We start from the raw sequence: 13,361 nt of genomic DNA, 5'->3' as shown, positions 1-13,361 counted from the left end.
AAATGTGTCGTGTCCTTTTTTCAAGTACATCACATACTTCATTGCAGTCATCACATCAAGCATTTTGGTTCTTCTTGATAACCAACTGAACATTCTGTTATTCTGTTTCACAGATTATCATATATGTTTAGGATATAGTAAATGCGGCTGACTGTTAAATAAATCTGTTAAAATCTATAACGTTAGTTTAGTTTTTCAAAGAAACGCCTAGATCATATTTCAGCTCCAAATTGAAAGAAAATTAAGCCTGTATTGTGACATTTAAAAAAAAAAAAAAAGTGTGTGTGATGGACCTAAAATAGACTTCATTTTCTTTATGTAGGGTAGGGTGAAATACAATCTAGACATTTCTTCATAAGATTCACCCTTTTTGGAATTCAATACTCAACTAGCATTTATGAACATAACGCAAAACCTTTTGCAAAGTCCATTTTTCGTCATAGTGTTGACCAGAACAGAACTGTTTATGTCCAGACCAAAAGTTCTCATAAACCAAAAAGCCTCCTGATGGCTGCTTCACTTCTGTGTAGGTACCAGGTCATCAATGCCACCATTGTTTTCCAATCTTTTCTCCATTCGGATGAGAAGTTTGACTCCATCCACTACTAGCTGGGTCAGCTCGACTTCATTAAAACCAATGGTCTGCAGGTTGCTGATTTTGTAGATGCCTGGACAGCCTGCATATAAGTACAAATAAACAAACAGTTTAAGTTTGTTTATTACACAGCTCCGTGAAATACTCGATTCTGATTGGTCAGTCACCGCATTCCCAGATAACAACTGGTACGAACTAATAACACAGGCTTATCCGGGTAACAATCCGCGCTGTTTGCTTACTGGGAACACTTGGTGGAAGCTTTGCATTTGGTTGGTTAATAAAATAACATTAAAACTCAGTTCAAACTCAGATCATTGTTTATCCATTTATTCCAATTATTTAGTTTGTGCATTACTTAGTGTAGCAGCAAAATTAAGTTAGTTTCCATTCATGAACAAAAATCCTGAAAATACAGCAGTGGCAGCTGCAGTGTAATTAATGTGTGACAAATTAAAATGTTATTTGTCCTTGCTGTGATCTTTTTGTGGCCTTGATTAACAAACTTGCCCCTGGTTTCACAGACGAGGCTTAAGCCTAGTCTCAGACTAAAAGGTAAGTCTGAGCTGTTTTAACTGAAAGAGACTTGCACTGACTGACTTTGAAATATGTGACCCTGGAACACAAAACCAATTATAAGGGTCAGTTTCTCAAAACTGAGATTTATACATCATGAATAAATAAGCTTTCCATTGATGGTTTGTTATGATAGGACAATATTTGGTCGAATGCAACTATTTGAAAGTCTGGAATCTGAGGGTGCAAAAAATCAAAATATTGAGAAAATCGCCTTTAAAGTTGTCCAAATTAAGTTCTTAACAATGTATATTACTAATCAAAAATTAAGTTTTCATATATTTACAGTAGGAATTTTACAAAACATTGTTATAGAACATGATCTTTAATTAATTTCCTAATGACTTTTCCCATAAAAGAAAAATCAATAATTTTGACCCATACAATGTATTTTTGGCTATTGCTACAAATATACCCCAGCGACTTAAGACTGGTTCTGCGGTCCATGGTGACATATATCAGTGCCTTTGTTTTGTCTCAAGATGCATGCCTGTAATTTTTTTTCTATGACACATTTATAAAAAATACTTAAATGTCTTAAATGAATTATGGCCTAATCCTGCCAGTGGTCAGTTGCATAAAAGGTTTAGACAGTCTTAAAAGTTAGTCATCTAATTTTTTTTTCTTTCATTTTTTAAAATTTGGTTGCATAAAAACTTATATTAGTCTAAGCTAAATCCAAAATATAAGACTGATTACCCCTTAGTTAACCGCTAGTTGGTCAAACAAGTTCTTAAGACACTGTCTTAACATAGAGGCTAAGTTTATTCAAGCCCTGTCTGTGAAACCAGGCCTTGGTGTGAAGATCATCTGAGCAGAATTTGGTTAATGTCGCATTAAATTTGTAGAACGAATAGCAAAAATGATGAATGGTAGAAACCACTAAGTGCATTGAACTCGGATGAACACTTGAGTAGAAGTTCAAATTTGGACTGTTGGTGGCACTAGAAAATTTAGGAGAGACCCCAAAATTGCCACCATGTAAGTTGAGACAATCCCCAGTCAGTGTCCCAAATTTCACAACCTTTCACATGTGCTATAGATTTCAGTGGCACAAGAAAAACAAAGGTGTGTCCAAAATCGCATACTCTCTGAGTAGGTACTTTTGCAACTGATAAAAAGCGTGGTTTATATTGTATGAGAGTGTGTGTGTGTAGTATTTAATCTAGACGTACTACATCCATCATGGAGTCACTGTAATATGACCTACTGCATCAGCTTCATCGCTTTACTGACATAACTCATTTTCTATAGTAACGTTGGATAAAGTGTACAGAATCTTGCCTGTAATAATTTTTACCTACCGTTTTTTAAATACTGCAAATTCTGACATTCTGCTCTTTTTACACATTATTTTATATATTAGCAAAGTGTGTATATTCTGGTGCGTGTTAGTCTGTGGTTGATATCACGCATGATTTTACTGTACAGATCCTGTTCCTAATGAGTTTTGCCATACCGGTTGCTTCCATCTGAAGTCGTAGTCTGTCCAGGATGTCATCCAGGCGTTTGTTCTCGGCGACATGCAGCAGTCTTACTGTGACGCTTGCCTTCAGGCCTGTGCCAACCTCTGCAGGTGAGCTGACCACCCAACCCAAGTGAGGCTTCCAGATAAATGGATGTCTCAGTTTCTTATAAAGTGTCTCCATCTTTTAAAAAAGAAAAAAAAAAAACCTTTAGATAGTTGGTGTGAGCAGGACAAACCATATACAGTGCCTTGCGAAAGTATTCATACCCCTTCACTTTTTCATGTTTTATGTTTTGTTATTTTTTCCCCACATCAGTCTACACTCCATACACTATAATGACAAAGCACAAAACAGGTTTGTTACAACTTTGCAAATGTATTAGAAATAAAAAACTCAAATGATTCTTTTCAAATGATTTCTTGGACACTTGAAATTTAGCTCAGGAGCATTCATATTACTTGTAGATGTTGCTACACTTCGAGTGGAGTTAAACTGTGGTGAATTCATTTGAATAAGTATGATCTGAAAAGGCAAACACCTCTCAGAAAAGGTCTAACAGCTGAGCCCCATGATCATATATGGAGATGGAAGAAACTTACAGAAGGACAAATATCACTGCAACACTCCACCAGTTTGGTCTTTATGGCGGTGTGGCCAAACTCAATCCTCTCCTCAGTGAAGACACATGAAAACACACTTGGAATTTGCAAAAAAGCACCTAAAGGACCTTCAGACTGTAAGAAACAAGATTCTCTGGTCTGATGAACTTCAATTCCAAGAATCATGTTTGAGGAAAACCAAGCACTACTCATGACCGGCAGAGTACATTTCCAAAAGTAAAGTGTGCTGGTAGCAGCTTCATCCTGTGGGGATGTTTTTTAGCAGCAGGGGCTGAAGGACTCGTCAGAGTAGAAAGAAAGCTCAATGCACCAAAATGCAGAAACCTGAAAATGTCTGCCAGCCCCCATCCAAGCTGACAGAGCTTGAGAGGTGAAGAGAAGGCAAATGCAGACGTGCAAAGCTTGTCACATCATCATGCCCAAAAAGACTTGAGGCTATAAAGGTGCCTAAGCGAAGTATTGGGTTAAGGGTATGAATACTTATGCAACGTACTTATTTCAGTGTTTTATTTTTAATCAATTTGCATAGTTGTCACAAATCTGTTTTATGCTTTGTCATTATGATCTATGCAAACTGATGTGAGAAAAAAAGTAATTTAAAGCAGTTTAACATAAGGCTGCAGTATAACAAAACATGAAAAAAAAAAGAATACTTTTGCAAGGCACTGTATAGTATGTATTTATGGCATGCCTCAGGGTTCAATATTAAGACCTTTTTTTCTTTTTACTGAAAACAGATCAACATGATATTTTATGTGATAGTCGATTAACCTTCAACACATTGACGCAGATAGATTTAAGTGCCTCTTGTAAGCAGGCATCACTTCTGTAAGACACCAGTTTCAGATGGTCTTCCATGTTCACCCAAATAGCCAGGGTCCCGTCCGTACTTAACCTGATCGCAAGGCAAAAACACACTGTAAATTGCTCTGAAGCAAGCATGTTCAACAATAAACTATAAACTCTAACCAACCACAGTGCCCGTGAATCAGGCCAGTCACGAGCCACACCGATCTTTATCAAAGACAGTGGTGGAGAGTCCATCACAACGCTGCGGCCTTCATTCTCATGGCTGAGTTCATCTATGGAGTAAAGCTTCCCAGGCAAGTCCTCACCCAGCTGCTCTAAAACTACAAAACAAGTTCTATTAGCATAAAATATATCCATCTACTTAGACAAGGGGTGCCCAAACTCGGTCCTGGAGGGCCGGAGTCCTGCAGAGTTTAGCTCCAACTTGACTCAACACACCTGCTGGGAAGTTTCTAGTATGCCTAGTAAGAGCTTGATTAGCTGGTTCAGGTGTGTCTAATTGGGGTTGCAGGACACCGGCCCTCCAGGATCAAGATTGGGCACCCCTGACTTAGACTCATGATCGACTGCAGCACCTTTTTCGGCCAGTGTGTGGAGCTCTCTGCGCTCTCCTCTGCTGCAGTGCGTGGGGAAGCTGTAATCCTCAATGCTGCGGCTTGCAGTCACCTCACAGCTCAAAGCATATGCCTGGTCAAAGTCATCACCACCCTACACACATAAACACACATTTTACACATCCATACCATGCTACCACAGATATAGCACGATTCTATAGCTCCCGTGACTATATTATAATCACAAATCCTAATAATCCTAATCATAAAATGTGACACAGACAGTAATGGTGCTATAAATTTAATAAGCAGTTCAGTGCATACTTTGGCACACATCTAGAAGAAAAGGTTCTATCAGGCGCTTCATATTTGCAACCCCTAAAAGGTTCTATATAGAACCCATTTTAAGAGTTCCATCAAAAGAACCTTTAGGGTCTTTGTAGTGAGGAAAAAGTTTCTATATAGAACCCTTTAGGGCAGGGGTGTCAAAGAGTTTTGTTCCAACCTTGCTCCAACACACATACTATGCAGTTTTCAATTAAGCCTGAAGGACTTGATTAGTTGGATCAGGTGTGTTTAATTAGGGTTGCATCTAAACTCTACAGGGCTGCGGTCCTCCAGGACCAGAGTTTGACACCCCTGCTTTAGGGGTTCCCATCATGGGATCATTTTATGGATTAGATTTTTGTTTTATTTTAATTACATTTTATGGCTTTAACAGCTCATATAGATACTTAACAAGTTCCATATGGAACCTTTTAGGGGGTTCCAAATATGTAGCTCCTGATAGAACCTTTTCTTCTAAGAGTGCAAGGTTAAAATCTTTTCTGAAAATCTTAAGATGTAAAATCTATGTGAGTTTTTTTCCCAGGTGAAACATCAGGATACTTCAACTTGGCCATTTAGCCTCCATTTAATCTCATTGTTGATGTAAGGTGTTGTCATCAGTTATAAAGGGTTTGCACTTACGTCACGGTTTGGTCAGTTACCCAGATGTGCGACCATATTGTAAACAACAGGATTGCATGGTTAATGTACTACAGTAATTTGTTGTTCTGCTAATTTATGCTGTCTAAACCACAGCAAACCAAGTGGAAGCTGCTAAATCATATAGAGAAGGACTCAGTAAGCAGGAAAAGGTGCAATATTTTGACAAATATTCAGTATACAAATACACAATAGTCTTGTTCATTTTGGCCAATCATAAACACATTTTGTTCCTCAGACAGTTTGTTTGCACTCTGTTCCTTGATTTGTTATAACTTTTGGCAGTCTATAGTACTCCAAATGTTTTTCCCAGTCCAACGATTAGTACAGCCCAAAACATGACAATAACTGACCATTTTCAGCAGCAATAATCAGTCAAATTTGCGAGTTTCGTTCATTCAGTGCCTTTGTTTACTTTCAGTGCTGCCAATATGGCCGATTGATGACATGTTGTGCAAACACTCTTTTTTTCTTACCTTCAGGTTGTCATAATTGAAGTCGCTCTCTTGAACAGCATTACTGGTGATCTTGTAGCTGTGGTAAGACTCAATAACACGGTCAAAGAAGTCACAGAACAGGATATATGATTGAGCATCTCCTGCTAAACAGCCCACTGCTTTTGTTCCTGTGCTCTGCCCTGTCAGTCAAAGTCAGACAAGAACTAAGTATAACATCAGTGGACAGGGTTTACAAACACGAAGTATGATTAATATTTGAAGAGTCCATTTGCAAAAACGGATAAAATCATGTTTTGTTTTGTTTTTTATTCCACTTAAATCAAACTGCAGTTGGGTTATTTTGACATAAAGTCAAAAATAACTAAAAAAAAAATACAGCTAACACAATAGAACAATAAAAACAAGATAACATAATAAAAAACATGATTTTTGAACATTTAAAAACAGATACCTGTTTTTGCAAATAAACTCTTTATTTGTTTATGGTTTATATTTGATTTCTTATTCAGCAAGAAAGGTGTGACTAAAATTCACTTAGCCATCAAAAAGGAAATTCACAACTTCTTTGTTTTTTAGACTTAGTTTGGCAAAAATTGTGTAACTTAAAAGACTGTCAACCTTTCAGGGATGGCAAAAGTAACACATCCTTCACTCAAGCAGAAGTACTGACTACACTTTTTTACTTAAGTTAAAGTAAAGAAGTATGGGCTCAGACGTGTACTTAAGTAAAAAGTACCCAATACTACTACCTGTTTTAGTGTCACACTGGTAACTGGACCTCATGTTATACTGTCACATAAATACCAAATAACTTACATTTAAAATATTGTTAGCTAATGAATGTATCCAGGCTGAACAACCACATTGTAGAATAGGGCAGGACTGGGACAAAATTTCAGGCTGGTAAATCTCCAGGCCATCCCATACACCCACAACAACTTCTGAAACCACTGACATCCCTATTTTTTGTATGGCCATCACATTTTAAAACCTTAGGCTGGGGCCGTGCAACATAATTAAAGGTTCTTTCTTGAACGGCACCTTCACTTTCATTTTTCTCTTCATTTTTCATAATATCTCTTTGCACCTCACTTTGTTTGTTTACTTTTTTCCACTAATTTTCTTTTCCCATCAGCCATCTAACTGCTATGAACACAACTGTCTCCACCTTGTTGCAAAACAACCACCTCATTGTATTCTGTTTGTGATAACGTAACTTTTTTAGTCACATTATGACCAAATGTTGTTTGTTTTATCTTAAAATTACTTAAATACTATAGACTTAACAAAACTATATTTTCCAAATTGCCTAAATGTCAAAATTAGTACAATAATGATTACATCACAACAATATTGTTACAGAAAAATCCTAATACTGAACATGTCATTGCGTTATCAGTCCTATTTTTCTCTTACTAAAATTAAACCATGGTTTATTACAGTAAAAGTAGTCTTTTTTTGGCAGATTGATTACAATCTGTTTTATTTTACAACCATAGTTTTACTACAAATCTCATGGTTAGACTATGGTTAGTGCGGCAAAACCATGATTAATATGTGATTACAATGGTTTAACTGTAGTAAACATGGTTTTTGTTTTTCAATTTTTGTAAGGGTTGCATTGTTATCTGCCTTAGCTCCCTCTAAACGTAATTATAAAACATATGTTTTATAACATTTGTTTGCTAAATTACTACTGTGACTTTAAGGTAGATAATAATAATGTCCTTTAGCATACAATATTTTGAGTGATGATAGTAGCCTAATTAAATTTAGATTAGATTACTGTATTATTAATCCTCTGGCTGCTACTGCCAAGAGTTGCTAATGCTAATAAGCAAAGACAAAACTACAGTAGCCTGCACTGTAAAAAACAATTTGTTGAGTCAACTTAAAATAATTTGTAACCTGGCTGCCTTAAAATTTTAACTTCAGTCAACTCAAAAAAAAGTTTATTCAACTTGAAATGTTAAATTATACTAAGTAACAACTTAGATATTTGTGTTTGCTAAACTTAACAGATGGGTAAGTAACCCAGTTGCCTTAAAATTTTAAGTTGATTCAACTCAAATATCTAAGTTGTTACTTAATACAACTTAACATTTCAAGTTGAATAAACTTATTTTAGTTGACTGAAATTAACATTTTAAGGCAGCAGGGTAACAAATTATTTTAAGCTGACTCAACAAACTGTGTTTTTTTTATTTTTTACAGTGTATTGACAGATGAAACTGACCTGCACTTGAAGTCCTGAACAGGTCAGTATTTCGCCTCTGATTCTTCCGGGCACTTGATTACTCTGATTTTACTCTGACATTTTGGCGGAAATGCATGCATGAGCCGAATCGCATTTCCAGTACAGACTAACGGATTTATGATTTGTTATGGAATGGTGATCCATAAAATGTACATTAAAACTAAAGTAACGAGCCTGGTTTGAAAATGTAAGAAGTAGAAGGTACAGATTTTTGTGTAAAAATGTAAGGAGTGAAAGTAAAAAGTAGTCAGAAAAATAAATAGTGAAGTAAAGTACTGATACCTACTTAAGTACAGTAATGAAGTTTTTGTACTCGTTACTTCCCATCTCTGCAACCTTTCATCCCTTTTTTAATTATAAAATAAACAAAAATACATATAAAATATCATAATTGTAAAAATGGTAATTAATAATAGAATGAATTGAAATGTAATTTTTTTTCAAACACATCATTTAAATATCAGACAATGTACCCATTGTAGTACCTTCCCAGAACCCCAGGGGTCCACAGATATATAGAAAACCAGGACCTGATATTCAAGTGGGTTTCTTATGACATGTACTTTCTGTGAAAATGTGTGTGTGTGGTTGTATGTGGATCAAGCAATTTAGTTACCAAATGCCCCCAGAGGGAAAGTAAAACAAAAGTCCCTTGGAAAAAATAACTGCACTTAGTTTGAATGTGCACTTTAATCTTAAAAGTATGTTTTTAAAAACTGTACTTGCATATAATAGTAATGAAATAAAAGGCCACTTCTAACATTTCTAAAATACACTTTTAAAGTGTGCACTTTATAATAATGTCCATTTCAAATGTTTACTTTAAAATGCATTTTAATTAATTAAGGTTTTGGGTCAACAGCACCCTAAAATTGTAATTATTGCATTTAATATAAATTTAAATTATTATACATTTTCATCTTCTTGCAATTAACATGCAATTAAGTCTCGGAAAACATTCTTTAAAAAGCATATTATTTCCCTAATAAGTACTCATTTTTAAAGTATGCGAATGTGTAGGCTTGCTTCTTTTTCACAAAGGTTCCCATGATGAAAATTACTTACTTAATAAACATTAACGATGTCTTCAGATTTATTCAACGTATTCCCCTCTGAGGGTAGTGGGTGTACATTCATTCAGAGAAGTGATAGTTTCGTTTCTCTGCAGTCTGTAGCCGTATAACTGTAACTGTTCACTGGAGATTATGACTCATTCTATGAACTGACGGTTCTTGCGAGATGCATGAGAATGAAATTTCGATACTTTGTACTGTCAGATACACATACACACACACGTATACAAAATAACTCACCCGGATCCTCAAGTCCGGGCCGTATGATATCATCAAAAATGACCCCGCTTTCAGTTGCCCGGTTGAACTGTCGCGTATACATGTGCAGGTTGAGAATCTGGCCCATGACGGTGTGGTTTCTGTCCAGGTTCGGGAACTCGTCTTTAGGGGAACCTCTTTTCAGATTGAACCTGCTCATTGGGTCACGCGGGACTAAACTCTAGGCAAAAGACATCAGACGGATAATGTTATTAGCGTATTTTAATTCAATAATATACTTGTTTTTATTACATGTCATACAGATTATAATATTGTAAATACTATTATAGTTTTTTATTAGTAAGTTCTTTTTTTAAAAAAACGTCTATATGTACAGTAGTGACACAAGTGAGGAACGGGTCAATAGAAGAGAACAAAAACTTTTGAAAAAGCAACTTTTGATTTGAGAATACAGTCAGCATTGGGAGCAAATATTACAAGTAATGCAAGTTATGAAATCAGATTACTTTTTTCAAGTAACTAGTAAAGTAATGGATTACTTTTGAATTTCCAAAGAAATCTCTGAGACACTTTTTCAAATAAGTAGCACGTTACGTAGTCAGATTACTTTTTTATGTAACTAATCGAGTAACGCATTACTTATAAATTTACAACAAAATCTCTGAGACACTTTTTCCAATAAGTAGCACAAGTTACGTAATCAGATTACTTTTTCAAGTAACTAATCAAGTAATACATTACTTTTAAATTTCCAACGAAATCTCTGAGACACTTCTTCAAATAAGTAGTGCAAGTTATGTAATCAGATTACTTTTTCAAGTAACTAATCAAGTAATACATTTAAATTTCCAACGAAATCTCTGAGACACTTTTTCCAATAAAAGTAGCGCAAGTTACATAATCAGATTACCTTTTTCAAGTAACTAATCAAGTAACGCATTACTTTTACATTTGCAACGAAATCTCTGAGATACTTTTTCAAATAAGTAACACAAGTTGCGTAATCAGATTACTTTTTTTCAAGTAACTAGTAAAGTAGCACATTACTTTTAAATTTCCAATGGAATATCTGGGATATTTTTTAGATAAATAACGCAAGTTGCATAATCAGATTACTTTTTTCAAGTAATTAGTAAAATGACACATTACTTTAAAGTTTCCAACGAAATATCTGAGTTCCTTTTTCAAATAAGTAATGCAAGTTCCTTTCTTTTGCCACACACACACACACACACACACACACACACACACACATATATATATATATATATATATATATTGTTAAAAATTATGGTTTTAGTTTTCATCAACTATAATAACACTGATGTGAGTTTATTGTGCATTAGAAACAAACTTTTTTTCAACCAAAAAACTCTCAAACTTGTCAAAAATGCTCAAGGTTGTATAGCGAGAGGACGTGGTTGTGGCAATCCATTCGAGATCACTGAACTTTGCAACTGCCTGGCAACACTCTTTTTTTTTTTTACATCCACAAACAGACAAGAGTACGGGACTTTCCACTAGCTGGGTGTAAATGGGTTTGGTGTATTTGTGAAGGGGAATACCTCCAGCACAGGCCTGTATTTTGACTCCTTTGGGTGCTCAGTAGGTGCTGAAACAGAAATCAGACATGAGACAGAAAGTCTCAAATACATCTGTACTCTTAACAGCACATGCAATGCCATTTCATGCGTTCAAAATGTGACACTTACGTTTAATCATCCACATTTTTTCTCGTTTCCACATCTTGAGCTTTCTTTTGTTTGTTTTTTCCTGAAAATGCTTCCACAAACACACACAATGACACTCCAGCCAACAACAGCAAGATGTAGTTGTGAACTACGGCTATGAATAGCCAGTGGGGCTTATCGTCATATGAGCGCCTATTGTCCCATCACCCACCACACAAAGCACGAGCACCCATACCAGTGTCATGTTACCTGTCTCTAATAATGTAACTATTTATATGGTTGTGTCAGTGTCATACTTCACATTGAAGCTTAGGTAAAACACTTACAGTGTTGGTCTGTACAGCTACTGGAGACAAAATAGTTTTGTTTGGTTTCAATGAATAAATGTGTGGGATTTTTCATTGGAAATGGATCTGAAGATAAGTTGCATATGTACAGTATGTGTGAATGTGGATCTTTCAAAATGCACTTGCCACTGCAAAACATTAGAGGTAACACTTTACTGATAAAAGTAAATGTAAAATAAAAGAATATATGAAAGAAATGTATACAAAATGCATTAAAACAGACATTTTCAGGTTAAACATACAAATGTAAATGCACAACCATCCATTTTGGAATCAAAATAATCTGTTTACTAAAGAGGTTCATGTTTTTGTTCACTAGAGGTAAAGTAATGCTAGTTAACAACTAGATTTTTACATTTTCTGAAAAAAAATTGGGTGGCTCTTGCAAAAGCAATTACCATTATTGTAGATGTTGTGTGCAGTTTCAAAGCTGTTGCTTTTAATGCACCGTTAAGCATTTACCTTGTATTTAGCATGCTGACATGCAGTTTCTACAGTGTTTAGCACATTGCTTAGGTGTTGTTGTCAGTTTTAAGCTAGAGTGTTCTGTGTGGTTACTAGGTGTTATTTATAAGCTGTTGTTTTATATCTTCCCCACCTAAAAAAATGATTCTTAAGACTTCAGTATGTGTGATGATGAGACATCTACAAGTTACGTAAAATAAGGCTTTCAGATTTCTCATTGCGAAACCATAAAACCCTCATGTGAGTCTAAAGAAAATGGCTGAATTAAATAGGATCCATAATTGAAATCAAAAATACCTTGCACAGGTCTGCATGGCACATTTATGTGCACCACTAAAATATAAAAACTTGGCAACACATTACAAATAATGCAAGTTACATAATCAGATTACTTTTTTAAGTAACTAGTAAAGTAACACATTACTTTTAAATTTCCAACAAAATCTGAGGTACGTTTTCAAATAAGTAATGCAAGTTACGTAATCAAATTACTTTAAGTAAAACTAGTAAAGTAATGCATTACATTTAAATTTACAATGAAATCTCTGAGACACTTTTTCAAATAATGCAAGTTACGTAATCAGATTACTTTTTCAAAGTGACTAGTAAAGTAACGCATTACTTTTAAATTTCCAATGGAATATCTGGGATATTTTTTAGATAAGTAACGCAAGTTGCATAATCAGATTACTTTTTTCAATGACTAGTAAAATCACACATTACTTTATATTTTCCAACTAAATATCTAAGTTAGTTTTTTAAATAAGTAATGCAAGTTCCTTTCTTTTGCCATTTATTCACTGACGTCTTTCCTGTCCCCATGTTTAGAGAAATCGGAAGTAGGTACAAATTCAGAGGCACCTATTAATATCACTTTGGTGTAAAATGACCCTTACACATAGTAACATAATGACTTTACTGCAATATAGTAATACATTCCCTTTAAAGCGGTGATGAACTGAGAAATCAAAAATTCCCCTGATCTTTTGAACTTTTCCCCTGATTATTCTACAAACATACACTTTTGTTTACATCTGTGTGTTGCTTGGTAACCACTCTGTTGCAAACACAACCGTTTCTGAGGAACTACATTGTTTGGTGGAAGAATTATGATTTTATTAACATCATTTCACTTCCTTTGCTGTTTTATTTTTGTGAAACCTTACTACAAATATAGAATAACCGTTTTATAAAAGCAATAAGCCCTGTGAAGCCGTGGTTTACAATGAATTTATAACAC

At 35.0% G+C, this 13,361-nt stretch overlaps 1 protein-coding gene across 1 annotated transcript; it reads right to left on the bottom strand.

Annotated features, from left to right (window-relative positions):
- Positions 1 to 136: 136 nt before the first annotated feature.
- On the bottom strand, positions 137 to 11,475 carry zgc:172076. Its single transcript, XM_051094848.1, has 9 exons — positions 11,331 to 11,475; positions 11,184 to 11,230; positions 9,640 to 9,838; positions 6,088 to 6,248; positions 4,646 to 4,778; positions 4,234 to 4,390; positions 4,032 to 4,155; positions 2,631 to 2,820; positions 137 to 677 (listed from the first exon to the last, which is right to left on the bottom strand). The coding sequence occupies exons 1-9, from the start codon at positions 11,362 to 11,364 to the stop codon at positions 517 to 519; spliced, it is 1,206 nt and encodes a 401-aa protein (XP_050950805.1). The 5' UTR covers positions 11,365 to 11,475; the 3' UTR covers positions 137 to 516.
- Between the last annotated feature and the right edge of the window lie 1,886 nt (positions 11,476 to 13,361).

The sequence above is a fragment of the Labeo rohita genome, chromosome 22 (genome assembly GCF_022985175.1).
Source record: "Labeo rohita strain BAU-BD-2019 chromosome 22, IGBB_LRoh.1.0, whole genome shotgun sequence".
NCBI classification, from domain to species: Eukaryota; Metazoa; Chordata; class Actinopteri; order Cypriniformes; family Cyprinidae; genus Labeo; species Labeo rohita.
Note: the sequence above shows the minus strand (reverse complement) of the source record. Positions and strands in the feature narration are given on the sequence as shown.